This window comes from Ischnura elegans, chromosome 4 (assembly GCF_921293095.1).
Source record: "Ischnura elegans chromosome 4, ioIscEleg1.1, whole genome shotgun sequence".
Classification (NCBI taxonomy): domain Eukaryota; kingdom Metazoa; phylum Arthropoda; class Insecta; order Odonata; family Coenagrionidae; genus Ischnura; species Ischnura elegans.
The window spans coordinates 27,335,047-27,352,664 of NC_060249.1; the positions used below are offsets into that span (position 1 = coordinate 27,335,047).

Here is a 17,618-nt window from a genome sequence, read left to right on the forward strand (position 1 = left end):
TCCTTCGCTTGACTCCCGTTTTGAGAGCGAGTACACGTACTGGGCCTAATGGTGGCCGTGAGGGAGATATGGAAAACTTGCGTGGGAAGGATTTTCCCTCTTCGCATCTCGAGAGAAGCGGTTTTACTACCTGATGGAGCTTAATGTGTTTCCGCGAAAAAAATGCCGTAATGTGCAGGCTCAAGATTGCGGGGGCACTTTCATTTCGAGGAATATTTTGCTCAAGCCACACTTTTGACCCTTCGCATGTGGGTACGTATCACTACCGAAGTGCGCACGAGTGCTTTTAGGAACTTAAAAACATTCTTATCAAACAAAATAAAGTCCATTCGTCTCATCTGCAAGTTTTTCACGGACATAGAGGTTCTTACCTCTATGTTCACGGATACCTATTCCCAGAGTGAAAAAATCACGTTATGATTCAGCGGTGAGTGTCCATGGGGTGTAAATACCGCAGGAAATTGGGACAGGTTTAGGTCTATAAGGTGGAAGGATCGAAGAAATCCTGCGGCTAAAATGGAAGAGGAAGGGCTGAAGTTTCTCGAACTAGTTGCAAGTTTTTGGTCGGAATGATCAAACGGCCAAGTCATTCTTTACCATAATACTGATTGTATTGGCATTTATTTTTAAAGATGAAAGTTGACGACGAATTTGAAAGAAATTATTGACGGAGTGGAATTCGCCCGCTGTACCATTGATTCGTGTTCTGAATTAACATTGGCGCATTACGTTTTAACCCATTCGTGCGCCTATTTTAATTTTTTCCTGGGCTTCAGTTGGCATGCGCTACAATGTGATAATATAGCACGTTCAAATGGAAGTCTGAATTCAACGCTTTGCTAATATCTTAGTTGCTTTCGTGAATTTATCGTGTAAAGAAGCATGAGAGACATGGCATTGAAAGAATTTTCAGTCGAGTTCAGTTCAAGTTCAGTCAATACGAGATAAATAAATAATTTTTTATCGAAGTTTACAGAAAAATATGTTGAAAATTTCTCTCAAATTTTTGTTATATCGATTGAACGTTTTCTTTGCTTTTTTTGTTAATTTTTCTGGACTATTTTATATCTTTCATCCTCATTTAAAAGTGACTGTCTGATCTATCCTATCTATATACATAATATATCTGCACGCCATACACGGTGGGTCAGATATCGTAGCGAATGTGATAATGGATGCTCTTATATGTGCACCATAAGTCTTAATTTAGTGATGTATATTTTAATTATAAAAGCAAATTTAATTTATTTAACGGTGGAATTCTAGGATACGTTATGCTCTCATGAGTTAATCGCGAACCGTTTTCTTTTACTCTCGTTAAATTCATGGCAGAGTCAAGTTTCTCGGGAATGCTCCTGCTATCAATCTAATTATCGAGATTTTCGCTTCATTTTTACGGATTGACTATCTCAAATTGGGTGATTATGGGATATAAGACATTATATGAATCATATCAATGCATTAGGCTGTAAATTAAATGTAAATTACTTAAAGTGAATATATCACGACGGCATCCTGCAGCATCATTAGAAATCACTCAAACTTAAAGTCTATATAATTCATCTAGCAATTAAATACGATACCTGAAAGTTGCACCAACTAAAATTAACCTCAATCGGCGGTATTTTTAATGTATATACTGCAATAACATTTCACGTAGTTTCTTGTGAATCCTTGTCAGGTCTAGCAGTGAGTACAACTGATGTATACAGCAACTTTCATATTGTCCAGCGTAAGCATTTCAGTACAAACGAAATGTACTAAGAGTATATCTACGCTCAGTTTGATAATCTCGCAATTATTTTGTGCCACGGAAAGACATTGGATGAAAACATTTATATATTTACCCAAGTATGGAACAGAATGATTCGATTGTTTTCTGTTGTTTTCAAAAAAAGTTTCGGAATTTACAGAATCGGACATTGTTGACACGTTTGCACTTAGCTTCAGCTGAAATGAGGAAGACTACGGCAAATCCTAAAGTATACAAATCAACATAAATACTTTTGAGTTCCACGGGCGATGAAAGATGTCGCGTTCACACTGCGCTTGGTACTTAATATTGCTCGTGAATACCGAACGCAATGAAGTAAGAAATGGTAATGAAATATTTTTGCATACCAATTGGACAATGTGTTCAGAATTATCTCGGTTATCTTTCGGACCGTGCAGATGATTTGCTTTCTCCGCAAAAAAAAACCGTAGGCAGGTACTTTCTTATCGATTTTTACAGGAGAAAAAGCTGTGTGCACTTAGAGGGAATAATGTAAGTGAATGTTCGAGCACTCACCGATGGTGGAGACGATGGTGCCCACGAAGTGGAAGCTGCCGGGGAAATCCCACCTCCTCCGTCGTCCTAGGCTGCCGGCCACCTTGGCCTTTCCGTAGGCGTTGAGCAGCTCCCTCACGCCCACCATGTCCACCGTGCAGTTCTCTAGCCTCCGCTGGAAGTCGCGGTACATCCGCCGGAAGTCGCGCCCGGCCCGCAGCTCCGACTCCTCCTCGAGGTACTGGAAGAGCCCCGCCCCCGCCACCATGTAGATCACCATGACGACGGCCAGCAGGAGGAAGCGGGCGTTGTCCTCGCTGAGGTGCATGAGGCTGCAGCACCCGACCCCCGCACCGCCGCCTGCCCCCGGGGGCGGCGCGGGGGCGGACACGGCAGGGCCCATCGCATGCGACACTCCCCTGTTCCTCGGCCACCCGGAGTGTCTCCGTCCCTACGACCCGCCGGCGTCCTCCGGCATTGCGTCACCGCCCTCGGGGGCAGAGGGAGCACCAAACTGCTACCGCTGCGTGGGCGGCAGCCGCTCCACCAAGTGTCTCACCACTACTTCCACTCGGCTGTGGCGCTTGTGCCGCCGGGGCAGCTAACCCACGCCGGTCAGCATGGCGGGCGGCGAGGACGGGGCCGGGACAGCCGTGGTATTGTGGGGAGGTCGCCCTCCGGGGGCGGTGGTGGGGGCGAAGGTGGTCCCGGAGGGGGAGCCGGGGGCCTCGGGTGAAGGGGCAGAGAGCGTTTCAAGTGGTTCGGAGGGCGCACTTATCACTCGGAGAACACTTTTCACTTTCTTTACTCTCTCGCCACGTCCTTCAGCGTCCGGGCAGCATCCCATTGGGCGCAGGGCAGCGATCCTCCTCCATTCTCTCCCGAGTGGGCCCGGCACATCGTAAAAACAATAAGGGAAGGCTATCAGAGGAGGGGGAGAAGAGGTTTGGGCTGAATATAACGGCTGTCTCTATCGGAGGCGGAGTCAATAAGGCGGGGACGCACTGGCCAAAGAAGACACTTTGTCGCCGGCGTGCTCACCGATTTCAATGAATGACTATGCACGGCAAGCGATCTTCACTTGTCTCCCGCTCGCAAAGTGTAACCACGCGGCTCGTTCTCCCCGACTGATGTGTTTTGAGCGGAGGGGAAGTAGACTGTGGAGGGAGGGCAGGGGAGTTAGACAAATGCTGCTCACGGCAACGCCAAACAAACAATCCGGATAACAAACAGTCTTCCTTCCGAGCGAAACCAATGAACAATGGACACTATTTTCGTTGGCCTTTCCCTGGCTGCACTCGGCACAATATCGGAGTTAAAATGCTCTCACTTATCCTCGCCCAAGCAAACGAAGTTCCTCTCCAGCCGTATCCACCGCGGGCCGGAACTTGGAGCAAACTTTGTCCTCGTGGAAACGATGACGGCGTAATGACGGTGCTTCTTCCTCCCGTCCGCGCGACCACGGACTCCCGATAAGAGAATATAAAAAAATAGCCTCGAGTATTAGCGGAAGCAGCGGGGACTCGTCCGCTGGATTATGATCGCCTCGCGGGCGGTGTTGTTCGTTTGTTTGTCGTTGGTGTGAGTAGATCAATCTCCGAGTGGACGCAACACGCAACACGTTCCGGAAAGGACTGAGGATAGCGGGCTAAAGGAGTCGCGCGCTTGGAAAACTATTTCTCTCTCCCCTTCTTCGTCCTCGCCTCGGCCTCCCCTGGCCCCCCGCACCCCTTGGCGCCCCCTGAAACACCACTCGCCTGCTCTCGTCGCGGCGCTCGGAAGGGGAAGAATGGCGAGATGATTCTGATTCGGCGGAAGAGAGGGCGGCGACGGAGGCGACCTCGCTCCGGAGGGCGGCCGAAGCCCAAACTAGAGAGGGAAAGAGTGGTGGTCGCCGAGGGTTCTGTACGGTGAAGGGGTTGGAATGCCCGATATGCATCGGCGCATCGCTATTTTCCGTTTACTTTTCCGATACATTGATACTCAAGATTATCCATCCGGATTACACGCCTGTAAACGACTTAATCTACGCATCGATTTCAACCAAATAAACATAGGGAACACATAGAATGAGTTCAGTTTGATTATAATGTTGTGTGTTTAGATTCTGGAAAGAAAGGACGGCAATTGAGTTGGGGAAGGGCGATTTGGGTTGGATTAGGAATGATTGCTAGCCAGGAAACTTCTTATGTGGATATTTTTCATTTGGACTTATTGAGAGAGGACTGCTCACCGTGCGCTATTCTTTTTATGCAAAAATATTGTTGCAATTTCATATTCCAACGACACCGAGTTAATTGCCTCTACGATTCAAGACAAATAAACATTGGGAACATATGCCATATGTACAGTTTCATTATAATGTTTTGGGTTTATCCTAGAAAAGTCCTTTTTATACTTCAAACTGGAATACAACCCTAGCCTATAGGAAAAACTTCTCTATGACTCCTGGGATATTTGTATTGTCTTAAAAACCGTAAATTATGCTTGAAGTAATTGTTCTCACCTTACTGAACAAACTGATTGATGATCAGATATTTTTTCGGTTAATTTATCACGTAGTGCTCGCGGCATTGCTATTATTTATTCGGAATACCTTTAATTCTTGAAAAAATTAGTACTTAAAATTTTCAAGTTTTTTTATTTTAAAAATTTCATCCGATTGAAAATGATGAATGAAAAATGTAATGCTGGTTGTGTTTTCTTTATAAATTGTTACTTAAATTGGGGGATTTAATGCCACAGTATCTTGTTTCGCCAATTTCCTTCCGCTGACGCCACTAAATTCAGTTTTCTGGCATTTAGGATAGTCCAATGGAATCAGCCGGAAAAAAATCTTGTAAGTTAATTAGTTAGTTTGTAGAATCAAGAATAACAGCGTGAATATTGATGCTTAAAATAGTAAATACTATATTTGTCGAAATACTGATCGCATTCGTTCTGAAGGAATGTCTGTCTCTTTGTTGTTATGTGTTTATAATGATGGGGTTAAGTTATTGAGGTTTAGCTTTTCGATTATAATTATTTGTCAGTGTGTACCTCAAAATATTCTCTCTTCAATTCAAGCTCGAATTTTCTAACTAGCCAGGTATTTTGAGGAAGTGACCGACAGCTAGAATCATCTGCACTATAAGGGTAAGGTGGGGAAGGAAGGTTGTAGAGGAACTCAGCGAAGGCATTGGGCTGCTCTTAACAGAAGACTTCAAGGGGACAACGGTCCAGCGTCCCATCCGACGGATGGAGTGTTGCGATTGTAATGTCTCCCACACGACACTCAATCAGGGATTGACAAACATCTCTGTAAGTTCTCTGCCACCGTAGGGATTTGAACCTGGACCAACTGGATTTGAAGCCAGCACTCCAACCACCGTTTTGTTAAAAAAAAGTAATGAAATAAAATCAATAGCCCATCCCCTTCAAATATAAAGAAGAAAGTATTCAAGTGCTACAACATAGCTTTATATATTCCCGACACATCCGTATGCTGGAGCCTGCTTGCTCGTCTTTCTGCTCGGGGTTTATTGTGTCTCGTATAGTCCTATTTTCCCTCTGTCTCTCGCCCTCACTTCCCAACCCTATCCTATCACTTCCCTTGTTTGCGCCTTATCATCAAATACGTTCGCGAGTTCCGTGGGACGCGTGCGCAGTTGAGACCGGCTGCTGCCTTCCGCGAGGCTTACCCTCCCCACACAAGAAACGCTCTTCCCGAATGAAATTCCCCCTGCTCTTTCTATGTCTCTCTTCGCCTCCCTTTCCGCCATAAAATGAGTCCGAGTTTTCCCTCTCGGTTTTTATCCTCATTCGCAGCCCTCTATAATAAACTTTCGGCTTATGTCTTAATCGCGCCGTAATCGTCCATGAGGATGACGGCCCACTTCATAGAAAAAGAAAATTGGCTTCCATTTAACGAAGGGATTGACTTAAACCAGTGTTTATGGTGTCCTTCCGGTGATGGCTCAATTAACTTCCTCAATGTGATGCGTAGGTCAAGTTTACGGAAACTTGAACCAAGGGATCTTACCATTAACATCAAGGGCACGTCGTTTTATCCTTTTCATTTGGATCGATGGCCATAGTGAAAGAGAGTGTTATAAAAATATATTGAACATAAAATATAAATTTACTTGAGTTACTTGCTCTAGGCGAATAGCAACATGTTTTGTCGGAGTCTCTCATGGTTCAACTATACAATATTCTATGTGTTATCACTCTAAATACAATTGATTTTTTTTAGATAAACTGACAACGCTGTAAAATGTATTTCAGCATTTTTTAATATTTTTCCCTCGCACCACACAGTTACATGGTTATTTTAAATATTGAAAACTCTGATGCAAGAGATTAACCTAAGGGATGTCCTTTGTTCCACAACTAATGCAAACATTGCATATTTTCTAAACGTAGAAGTACTGTAATAATCTAAATAATTGATAGCGAAAAACACTAGTCATCATCATAAGCCAACAATCGTTGTATTGGTTCGACATAGCTCTTCATTCCTCTCTTCTATCCGTTATCCTTTTTATAACGACGTATGTCTTCTCTTTTACATTGTTAATAACCTGTCCCATGTTAATAACCTGTCCCATTGTTAATTACCTGTCCCTAACTTATTCGGGGCCAATCCCTTGCCCTTCTTCCCTACCACCTATCCTAATGCGATTGTTTTCATCAGGCCATCATGTCTCATAATGTTGCCAACCAAGATGTCTCATCTTCTCCTTCAGGTTTTTAGAAGACTAGCCAAATATCTTCCATTTAAGAATTAAATGCAAATATCCTATCTCATCTTTGAAACTAATTTATTGTATTAATTATAGTTTAATGTCTAAGTATAGAAATAAAATTTAAAATTGTTCAAAATGAAAATATAAAACAAAACCTAGAGTAAACTTCAAATGTAATAAAAACTGCTGCTCGCAATGGAAAAAGTAAGTGAATTATTAAAAAAAAGGAAAACAGAGCTAAAGAGAAAATATCATAAAATCTTTCACTAAATAAAATTTTGTCGTTTTGTTAACACTGTGAGTTCACCAATGTTTTCCATTTGGTATTAGAATTTCTGTTATCACAAACAATATGCTACACACGCACAACGCAAACAGATTCGAACTTCAAATGCTGTTAAGTTCATCGAACGAAGTGAGTAAAATCATCAGGCGAATCATATGTGCACCGTGGTTCGTGAGGAGATGGAACATCCGGAAAGATCTTAAAATGATGTCAATCTCAACGTTAGTGAAATATGCTCTTCCAAAATTTTGAAAATCCTTTGCAGCCCCTGAAAATAAATTATTAAGACATTTCTAAATCCCTAAAACCGATTCCTTGAAATGTGCCCTGAGCCATAACCATCTCCCAAACCCCAACTAATTCCAAATCCTTACATGCCATGAGTCAATAGATTATAAAAAGGTATTACTTTTGATTTTGTGAAACAAATATTTCCCGAAATATCCAGGACACAGCCATTTGGCTGGGAACTGCGGTAGAATGACATCAAAAGGGAAAACTTGTTGGACTTGGAATGAGGGGGTTACGTTCTAGGGTATTACGGCTTTCGCGAAAGCGCTTGGTAGGTATAATTTGTGTGTACCTTTAACCCGTATTTGCACGAAAACGGAGTGAAATTGACGTATCATACCGCCCCAAGCGAGCAAAGGTATCGATTTGGAGAGTATTAATACTTTCTGCCTTTTACAAAAAAACGGTCTATATTGGAATATGCGCACCTGGATGCTTCTTCGAGGTTCCACTTTAAAATGTATGCATAATGTAAAACGGAATCTTGAAAATCTTCCATGCAAAATAACCGATATTTACCTACGTCTATCTTATAATATACAGATGTAAGCTGCAGGAAAACCCACCATAAACTATAGTGTATTGGCGGCAGAACATTACTCTACATAGAAATATTTTATATTGATTAAAAAAGAAGTGGGATACACAATATCTTGGAAACCATGGTGAAAGGTGTCGATTCCAAATATTTAACAGCGTGCGTGAAGTACTGATTGTATACTTTGCCTTGATCTCTTGTCAATTGTATGTTAGAGAGGTGTGCATCAGCAGAGGAAAGGAAAACATTCTGTCAGGTGTAAAATTTCTGACCACGGATCATCATTATTCTTTCGTGCAGTGTGGTAGAACATAATAATTTAGGTCCGTTATATCACATTCACATCTGCGACTACATTTTAATCATGAACTCCTTAGGAAGAAATTTGTTGCGAAAAAAATCATTAATCTCCTCCCGGCATCGTCTAAAGAGTATTCGTGTGTCAATTTTTGTTTTTCATATCTCTTCGCGGTTTTGTGCAAAATTGAGTGGAGATTAAGCTGCCATAAAATTCGCTTTTATCTTGAGCTACAAAATAATTTGTGATGCTCCAAAGGACAAATATCTTTTTAAAGTAATGCATTTAACTTTCGGGTGGGTTCCATGTCCGTGGATCCCTCACGGCGCGCCGTGCGTCGATAAACTGAGATGTAAAGATGTGGGATGTCGGTCAGTGTTTCCAATCACGAAACAAAAAACTGTTATCAAGCCAATGTGGCGACGCTCCATTTTTAGAGACTTTTTTGATACATGGAACGTCAGTTCCGCCTATCCCCGTAATAAAAATTGGTATACTTCGCTGTTTTATTTATGTGAGGACTGTTAAAAGGAAATGTTGCTAGAAGTCGGAGACATATATTACGGGTTTTCACTGTAAAAGAGGGAGTATTTCCTAATGCCCCTAAGTAGGCGGTCACATGTTTGTATCTGATGCAGGAAGCTGTCATTTTCGCCGATCTCCTCGCTGACACATTCGACAGGAATGTGACGATTTGAAATGTTGTTTCAATGAGAGCAGCGCGGCGGCGTGTTAATTCGTTTTGAGTTTCATGCGTGCTCTATACTCTTGCTTCAACTACAAATAGAGACCAATGCCTTTTATTTTTTTGTGCCTATGCAGGCATCTAGCGATTTGATCGTTGGATTATTCTTCCTCATAGAATAATCCTCTAAAATCGCTGGCACAGAAATGGTTTTCCAGGTTTCGCTAGAGGTAGGACATACCCGCCATTGTGACGGTGCGGGATTCCTCGTCCCATCCCTTCCTTCCCTATCCCGCCCCGGGAGGCGTCGTCGGGCTCCTATCGCGGCGGCGCCTCCTTCCTTTCTCCTTCCTTGTCCTCCCCCTTCTGCGGTGCAGAGGTGAGAAGCTAGCGCTTACAGACCCTGCCCCGGGAGTGAATTCTTGCGAGCTCGCCTTGGAGTCTCATTCCATTTGCCTATGTAGGCGTAATTGTACTCATTGTTGGAGGGGCGACTTGCTGCTTGCTGCCCAGCGGTAGTTGTTACAATTTGGGCATTTTTTGGACGGCGATTTTTTACATCTCCGTTACATTCAGAATAACTCATACATGATTTATTATGAGTATAACTTAGCCTAATGTAATCTAGTTAATTGGTTTCCCAAAACTTTTTTAAAGATGAAACCATTCAAGTACATCATATACAGCCACGTTCTTCCTTAAATATTTCCTGATTCTAAAAGAGATAATGATGAAAAGGGTAAGAGAAAGGGTGAAGCTTGCGTGTCGGGAAGCGGGTTGTGGGGGAACTATCATGACTTAGCCGTGACTAACTGTAATCATTAGATTCCTTTTATCGTGTTTATCCTTCTATTTTGAAATTGAATATGAGTGAGAAAAAGCAATTTGATCCATTCGAATATTATTAACGCATATTTTGACACATTAAATGTAAGCAATTTTCTACGAGTGGGTTAAAAAATAACTTAAAATTTTATCCTTTACATTCGCTGTAACCACTTTTTAAAACAAAAACGGTGTGTTGGTGGAAGGGATATAGTGTTTAATGAAAATACGACTAAGAATATGGACGAATGAATGATCTCTTTTTAAAAGGGAATTAATTTTTAGTGAATTTATAAAAAAACAGTTAATCGGAATTCTCACTTCCGACATTAAACCTAAAAAGATATAAATATGATCCTATTCATAATTTTCTTGTTTAATCTAGTGTCGGTTTTATAATACGTGGTTAGCGCTAACAATAAGACGATACAGCCATCCACTTCAACTGAAATCAGATCTTATGCCAAAGCTAACCAGAACTTTCAGCTACCGCCAGGTAAAGATGAAGGCTCTGTCATCTTATGGTTAGCGTTAACCAGGCATTATAAAACCGGCCCTTAAAGGTAATTCGGCGTTCGAATGCTGGAGAATGAGTTGAAAATACTTTCGGGAAGACTTTGGGCGTGTTTGAAGGCAAAAATAGCAGAGTTAACTAGATTTCGAGTTCCCTTGACGATGTAGGAGGATGATCACAGATTGTGAGTTAAAAAAATGAGCTTTGAAATTAAAATAATTCCCGTCATACCCCTATAGGCCTCCTTCGCTGGAGGTAGTTAATAAATTGCCGTATGAGTTCTTTACCTTACGTCATCAAGTGAAGTCGAAATAAGTTAAGTTGATATTGGTGCTTTTGAACGCCATAGGTCGTCTGTATTGTCAATTGAAATGAATTCAAGCCTAAATCCTAAAATTTAAATTCCTATGATAATCATTCTGCCTCTCGAAAGGCCGCCTTAGGGTAAAAATTATCAATAAATAATCCGATGGGAGAAATTCGCGTGAGATTACACTACCCATACGTGAATTGCGGTTTTAAAAGAAAAGAAATAATTACAGCGGATCCTAGTGAATTTATTATTGTGGAGTTTGAAAATTCGTCGATTTTTAATTAATGAGAAAAATAGCTCCAAACTTTGGAACGAGCATTTCGTATTCACTTTTTTCTTTCGCTTTGCGACCGTGTATTGTTTTATTCTAACCGAAAGCCGTACATGAAGACACCTCGGGATGAAAAGTAACGTGGTTATAAATTTGAATTGAGATTTAAACTCGTGAAATAAATCAATGCGGCTAAGAAACGCCTCAACTCGATTTTAATATCTCTTTTATGTGCGGCAGTTTGCTGTTATAGTTCTGAAGAAGGATGATAGATGGCGTCCAGTCAGCGATATTTTTTTATTTTTCTTGAAACTGTGAGGGTATTTTTGTCGCTAATACCAATTTATATTTATTGCTAGTTCTTTCTATAAACTGGCAGTGAGCTCAATGCGTCCCAGAATGTTCTCTACTGTGCGTCACAGCGTTTGATGGAATTTTACTCGTTGCTGGGTACGCTATCACCATTCCTCGATCCTTTGAAGGGAATGAATAAATGCGACGATGCGCATTGCGTGCGTGTTCTCGGCTGTCGTGGCAAGATATCATCTTGTCACACGGATGAAGTAAACATTTTTTCGGTCGCCTGATCGCAGTGTTTTCGTGAGCCATGCTCTGTTGATTTCGTGCACCTAACACTCCGTATGCTTTTCCAACGGATCATTCTGTTTTTTTCCACTGGCTTCCGGCGGTCGAAGAACCGTCAGACAAGTTCCGAGGGAATTAGGTGGCGTGAAGGAAAATACTGACATAAAGGCTCCATCTAGATGAACGCAGGAAATGGAATAAACATGAGTCTGAGCGAAATTAGGAGAAAAAATAATGGGGTCATGCCTTTGACTTCATCATCTTATTTGTGAGTTATTACAGCTCGTGGACAAATGCTATGCCGAATAAAAGATGAGTATTTTTTTTTACTTCCACACCTTGCTGCACAGGTCGAGTGTTTCTACTTGATGTAACTAATTGAGCGTATGTATGCTTTTTTTGCCGAGTAAGCCATTTGAAAGGGGTGAGAATTGAGCATTACATTTGTGTCAGTTTTAAGTGAACTTTTGCAATGAGCATTTTTTTATCGGTAGTAGTTTGAGAGGAGATATTCAGTGACTTGAATTCGAAAGTGCATATACTCAAATAACAACTAAGCACTTCATTTTATTTTTTCAGTTTTTACAATTTTTTGAACTACCATGATGCAATTTCTTTCGAGGAAGAATTTCATTAAGTTTTATTTTTCCTGGAAAAAGTAAGAGAAGATCATAAAGTGAAATAAAACTCCTCCACACTGCTTGCATATTTAATTTAAGTGAGAAGCAATAGAAATACAAATTGAAGGATATTAGAATTATATTAAAAGTTATAACAGCGATAGCATTTACTCCAAAAGAGTGTTCAAGACTTCCTTTTAGCCCACTAGTAATAATATTATTGAAATATCTCGGGATAAAACGTCTATTTCTGACCCACCATTCGAATTTGATACTACGGCTCGAAATTTCAAATAGATGGTGCGGCCCTCTGGTTTGAAAAGTTTGCAAATTCCTACCCTGCATCATCAAATGACTATGATGTTAAAAATTCAAAGAATTATAATTTTAACGCTTTGGGGGTTGGCCATGTTTTTCTAATTAGTACGCTTTGCATTTTGGTTTCATTTCAGACTTTCAGCAAGCATAAGTTTCGCGGTAAGGGTAATTTTTTTTATGATTGTTGTTAAAATTTTAGAGGGTGGTGTTATTCATTGAAGTAAAGGCTAACTGTTTCTCTTAGTCAAGCGTGCAAGTGTATACAGTACAACGTGCATGTTTAGCGGTTTGGAAAGAGTTTGCTGTCTTCAAATCCGATAAAAGTCGCCATGAGGACATAATAATTTTAAAACTCGCGCGGTGGTGGACTGAGTTGTCGATGCGAAGCTGGCTGGCGCTCAAAAACTTGCCCATGAGGAATTTGCCGACACGGTGGCAATTTTAATGGAATTTTCGTTATGCGACAAATGTGAAAAAAGCTTGTGCAAACTTTTAAATTGAAATTTAATCTGCGAGATAAAGTTAAATTATTCTAGTCTAATATTTACATGCATTTTCTCATTGTTATTTGATCATAATTGTAATCTTTGACGGCATTTAGAGAATAGCTGGGTTAAAATGTGGGCCACGTGTCCTAGTTGTGGTTGCATATCAAATTTTAATCAAAACTAAGTGAATTTTGTATGGATAATACGTAATAAATATGATTAAACATTGCATCGAATTCTCGTATTTAATATGATGTGCTATGATTTTTTAATTATAGTGTGTAAGAATTAGGAGAATTCGATCGCGTGTAGATTGGATCAGAATGCACTCACGGGAGAAACATGATAATACAGTCCTTTCCGCAAATTAAGCTTTTCACTATTTGCAGTGCTATGCTCAAAGCATTAAATTCGAATTGGGGTTTTATGGAATGAGAAGGTCCACGGTCGACGGTCCTAGCCAGGCATAGAAATTGATTTTCGTTGGATCCGCCGAGAGATCCTGCAGCCTCCGGTTATAGACCTCTTTGCCGAGTAAGCTAGCTACTCATTTCGCTGCTCGCTAAACAATACCGAAAATTAATCCACTTTACTCGAACCACATTACCTGTACGAAGGTGGGTTCTCGCACCTCGTCCTTTATGGAAGCGATTTTTCTCCTAGTCGATTTTAATTAAACTGCGGGCGATTTAATCCGATTGGTTTTCGGCGGCTCTCCACCTGTATCGATCGAGAGGTTCCGTCCTTGCAAGAGGCGGGATTCGAACCCTCTGCCGACCTGGTTCCAGCCCGCATGGGGACGTTCCCTACGAGGGCGCTCTCCCGGATTGCAATCTCGCCCCCGTGGTACATGAGAGGCAAACGCCCCCTGGCTGCTGCGGTGCTGTCCGGACGGTGATTCATGTCGCCTAGCGACCACGGTCCACGATATATATCGTCACTGCATTGGATAGGGTGTGGAGATTAAGTCGAGGCTGTCCAGGTAAACATGGATGGTTAAGCCTCTTGAACGATAGAGTGTAGAAGCAAATGAAATATTAGGGGGGTGGGTGAGAATCCAAGGGGTACAAGAGATTTTTTTCTCTAAACAGAGTTAGGTTCAGAAATAAGGTGAAAAAAAGAAGTTTAACTAGATATTTTTAGTGCATTTGATTTTCTACTAGAGGTCAGCACAGAACAGAGACCCACTCGTTTTTCGTGGCCACCAATTTTATTGTACTCTGTATGGACAAATGAAATTTTCGTTATGTGACAAATGTGAAAAATGCTTGCGCAAATTTTTACATTGAAATTTAATCTGCCAGATAAAGTTAAATTATTCTAGTCTAATATTTATATGCCTTTTCTCACTGTTATTTGATCACTTGTACCCCTTAGCTTCTCACCTTCTCATATGAGAACATCGCGTGAAACGAGTTTATTTTCGTGATGTAACTATAAAAATTGCCAATGACTGCAAGAAATGGAATTAATGACATAAACTAATACAATTTTAGAGGCTAAAAAGTTTTAATAAATATTTTATTTATAACGTAATACATGTATTTGTTAAAAAAATGCTTCCACTTACATCTCAATGTTTGATTGTTATGCTTCTGCAAAAAAAAAACAGCACGCTCATCACACAGCACAGGAAAATGAGCTTCAAAATATTTTATTTTCAAGTGTCTAGTTGTGGCGTGCACAGTTTATCGGGACAGCTTCTATAAGCGCCCGTGGCGCGACAAATAATGAGAAATATGTCCAATTTCAGTGTTGTTCTGCTTTCTAGGTTTTGGTCGGTGAAATGATGATTCCTCCTATAAATGTTCTATATAATTAAAAATTCCCGTGTGGATCTATTGAGTAGTAGGATCTATTAATTGATAATACTGCCCAAATTAGTGAAAATATACTGCAATTACTGCATTGAAAATTTTAAACCTGGGCCGAGTCTTCAGCGCTAATATATTGGATCAAGTCAGCCAAAACGGATAAAATTCTGAACAATCGATACAATTTAGCATCAAAATTAAAATTTTTATATTCAAACGGGAAAACAATACGTGTGCTTTCGCTGGTTAACGAAATAGCATCAGTATGGATACCGTTATTGGCAATGTTAGCTTATCCGTCGTCAATTGCGAAGGAATGGATCGCGTCGAGGTTCTGTCCAGGTGGACATAGATGGCTATTCTTTGAGCGATAGAGCGCCGATATTTATGGAATCGAAGATAGATGCTTCGTTTAACATGACCACCATGTCCAGGTACAATGGGGATGTCCTTTCAAACCCCTAATCAATAAAAGCATTTGATAGGTGGAATGGATACGTAAGTTTCGAGGTAGCATTATCTTCATTCTCACGTAACTTTAGCATGCAAAAATACGAAATTTCCCGGCCACTTTTCATTAGTCGTTACCGTTATCATAGATTCGGTTGATTTGCGTGGAAACTTTTCATTGAATGAAGGACCGGATCACCAGGATGCCAAAGCAACGAACCACACGGGTGCAATGAACGAGGCCGTGGGGTATCTGAGACGCCGCTGTGACCCGCTCAGTTGGAGTATGTGACGTCATCAACTAATCTGCTATTTTAGAGTGAGTGTTTCTCGCAAAGCGGTGTACGATTTTCCCGTTTTATATTCCCGCTGGTGTTACACTTAGTGTAAATGCAGCGGAAATAGTATCTTCAGCTGCTACTTCATTCGTCCAAACAGCACTAAACTAACGAAATGAATTAGGCATAAATAATTCGTGGCAGCAGTACGAGAGGTGAGCCTGAGCATGTCGCTTTTATCAGACATTTTATTTTTCTCAGACGCCTTCCCATCGGATGATTTGTATGCCTCTGGAGCCCTGCAACCCGCAGTACTATCAAGCCCTTTTTATGCACAGAGCGTACCGCCCTGTGTGCACTGCGGTGTTGAGGGTTGGCATAATAGCAGGAGGAGTAGGGAAACTTGCAGTTAAGAGGCAACGTCAAGATATCGGAAATGAAGTCGTGCAAGAATTCCTCTGCTATGAGCCCCGTAAACAATCTACTACTTACAAATCATAGTTAGTTGAATCATATGCAAATTCATCATTCAATTTCTTATTTCTCCAATGTTGGAAATCAACGCAACAGAAAACTGAGAACAATTCCAGTCAAGCTAAAAATATTCTCCCCTTATCCTAATGCTTAGATATAAAACACTTGCTGTCAGTGGCGTAGCCAGGAATTTCGTTCAGGGGTGGGTTTCAAAAACCAGGGGGGAAATTTTTTGTAAAACAGGGTCCTGAGTAGAGGGCTTTAAACTAATTTTAGCACTTTTCATAATCGAAAAAACTTCATTTGCTAAAGAATTATTTTGTAAATTCATGATTTTGTCAATATTTTTTTTCTTTTATGAAGTAAAATGATTGTGTTTTTACATTTCGGGGGGGGGGGGGAGTCCGGACCCCCCGGATTTCCCCCTGGCTATGCTACTGCTTTCCTCCGAGTATATATCTGAATCATCCATTATTTCCTAAATTTTACGGAAGGAAACTACTTGAATGCGTTTCTGTTTCCCGGCAGCAGGGAAGTGGAAATTATTTTTTATTGTATATTTCATATAGCACATCTATGGTTACCAGGAAATAACGTGCATAAATTGAAAAAAATGGATGGAAGGAGTAGATAAATTAGGAAAATGATACTTTTTCGAAACAATCGTGTATTATTCTTAAATTATCTTTTGTGCCTCTGGAGACGATGAAAAAGAATAGAAATGACCTTTCCTCCTCAATTTTATTAGGTAAGAAGAATGAATCAAATGCTTACACGGAAAAAATGAAACTTATAGCCAGAGGCATTACTAAATCTTTTTACATCTTCATTGCATTTATTTTCCTGCCATGTTAACACTATAAGTGTTGTTAATTTATGCTTGCTTTCGAAACCTCATGTAGATTGTATCACTGAAATAAATTTACCGAAGTTACCAATGTAAAATAATAGTTATAGATTTCTCTTCGACTCCACAGCCCCAATTTTTACTTCCCTTATATTTTGCTTTGTTTACATTACGTATAATGTGATTTAATTGTTCGTTTGAAAATCTGAAACGACAGGTACTCGACTATTGACTATAGTGTGGTTAAGCTCATATATCCCCCGCGTAAATGATAAGTGCTTCCGTTAAGAAAGTTGAAGATACTATCACGTAGTTACGAAGAAGTATTATGCCCTTATCTTGCTTTTTCTGTCGCAATTTTTCGTCTTTTGACAGTTTCCATCTTGACTTCCACCAAAATTACCAGATTGAAAGCAACCATCTATGTCAAAAGCAATATTATATATCACCTCTCTTGAGCACTCAATGTTCCAGATCTTTCTAAAGCCATTGAGCATACGCTATTCCTTGCTCCACTTTATTTTGTACGTCATTTATCACAGCTCTTAAGATCACTCTGTGTCTCAGAATGTCCTTACTTGTCTTCCTCACAGCCATTCCGCTGGAAGTTATTCCTCATCGACTTAATGGCCTCTCTTCTTGTTTTCCTCTCCAATTATGGTCACACTATTGCACTTAAGATCTAAAAATGTATATTATTCTCAAGGATTACAATTATTTGTTTCTT

The 17,618-nt window shown here is 40.6% G+C and overlaps 1 protein-coding gene across 1 annotated transcript in view; it reads right to left on the bottom strand.

Moving 5' to 3' along the window:
• Positions 1-2,672, bottom strand: part of LOC124157178 (potassium channel subfamily K member 13-like) — a 296,741-nt gene extending 294,069 nt beyond the window's left edge. Inside the window, exon 1 of the mRNA XM_046531709.1 lies at positions 2,291-2,672. Coding sequence (XP_046387665.1) covers positions 2,291-2,672 — 382 coding nt within the window. The remainder of the gene's footprint in view (positions 1-2,290) is intronic.
• Between the last annotated feature and the right edge of the window lie 14,946 nt (positions 2,673-17,618).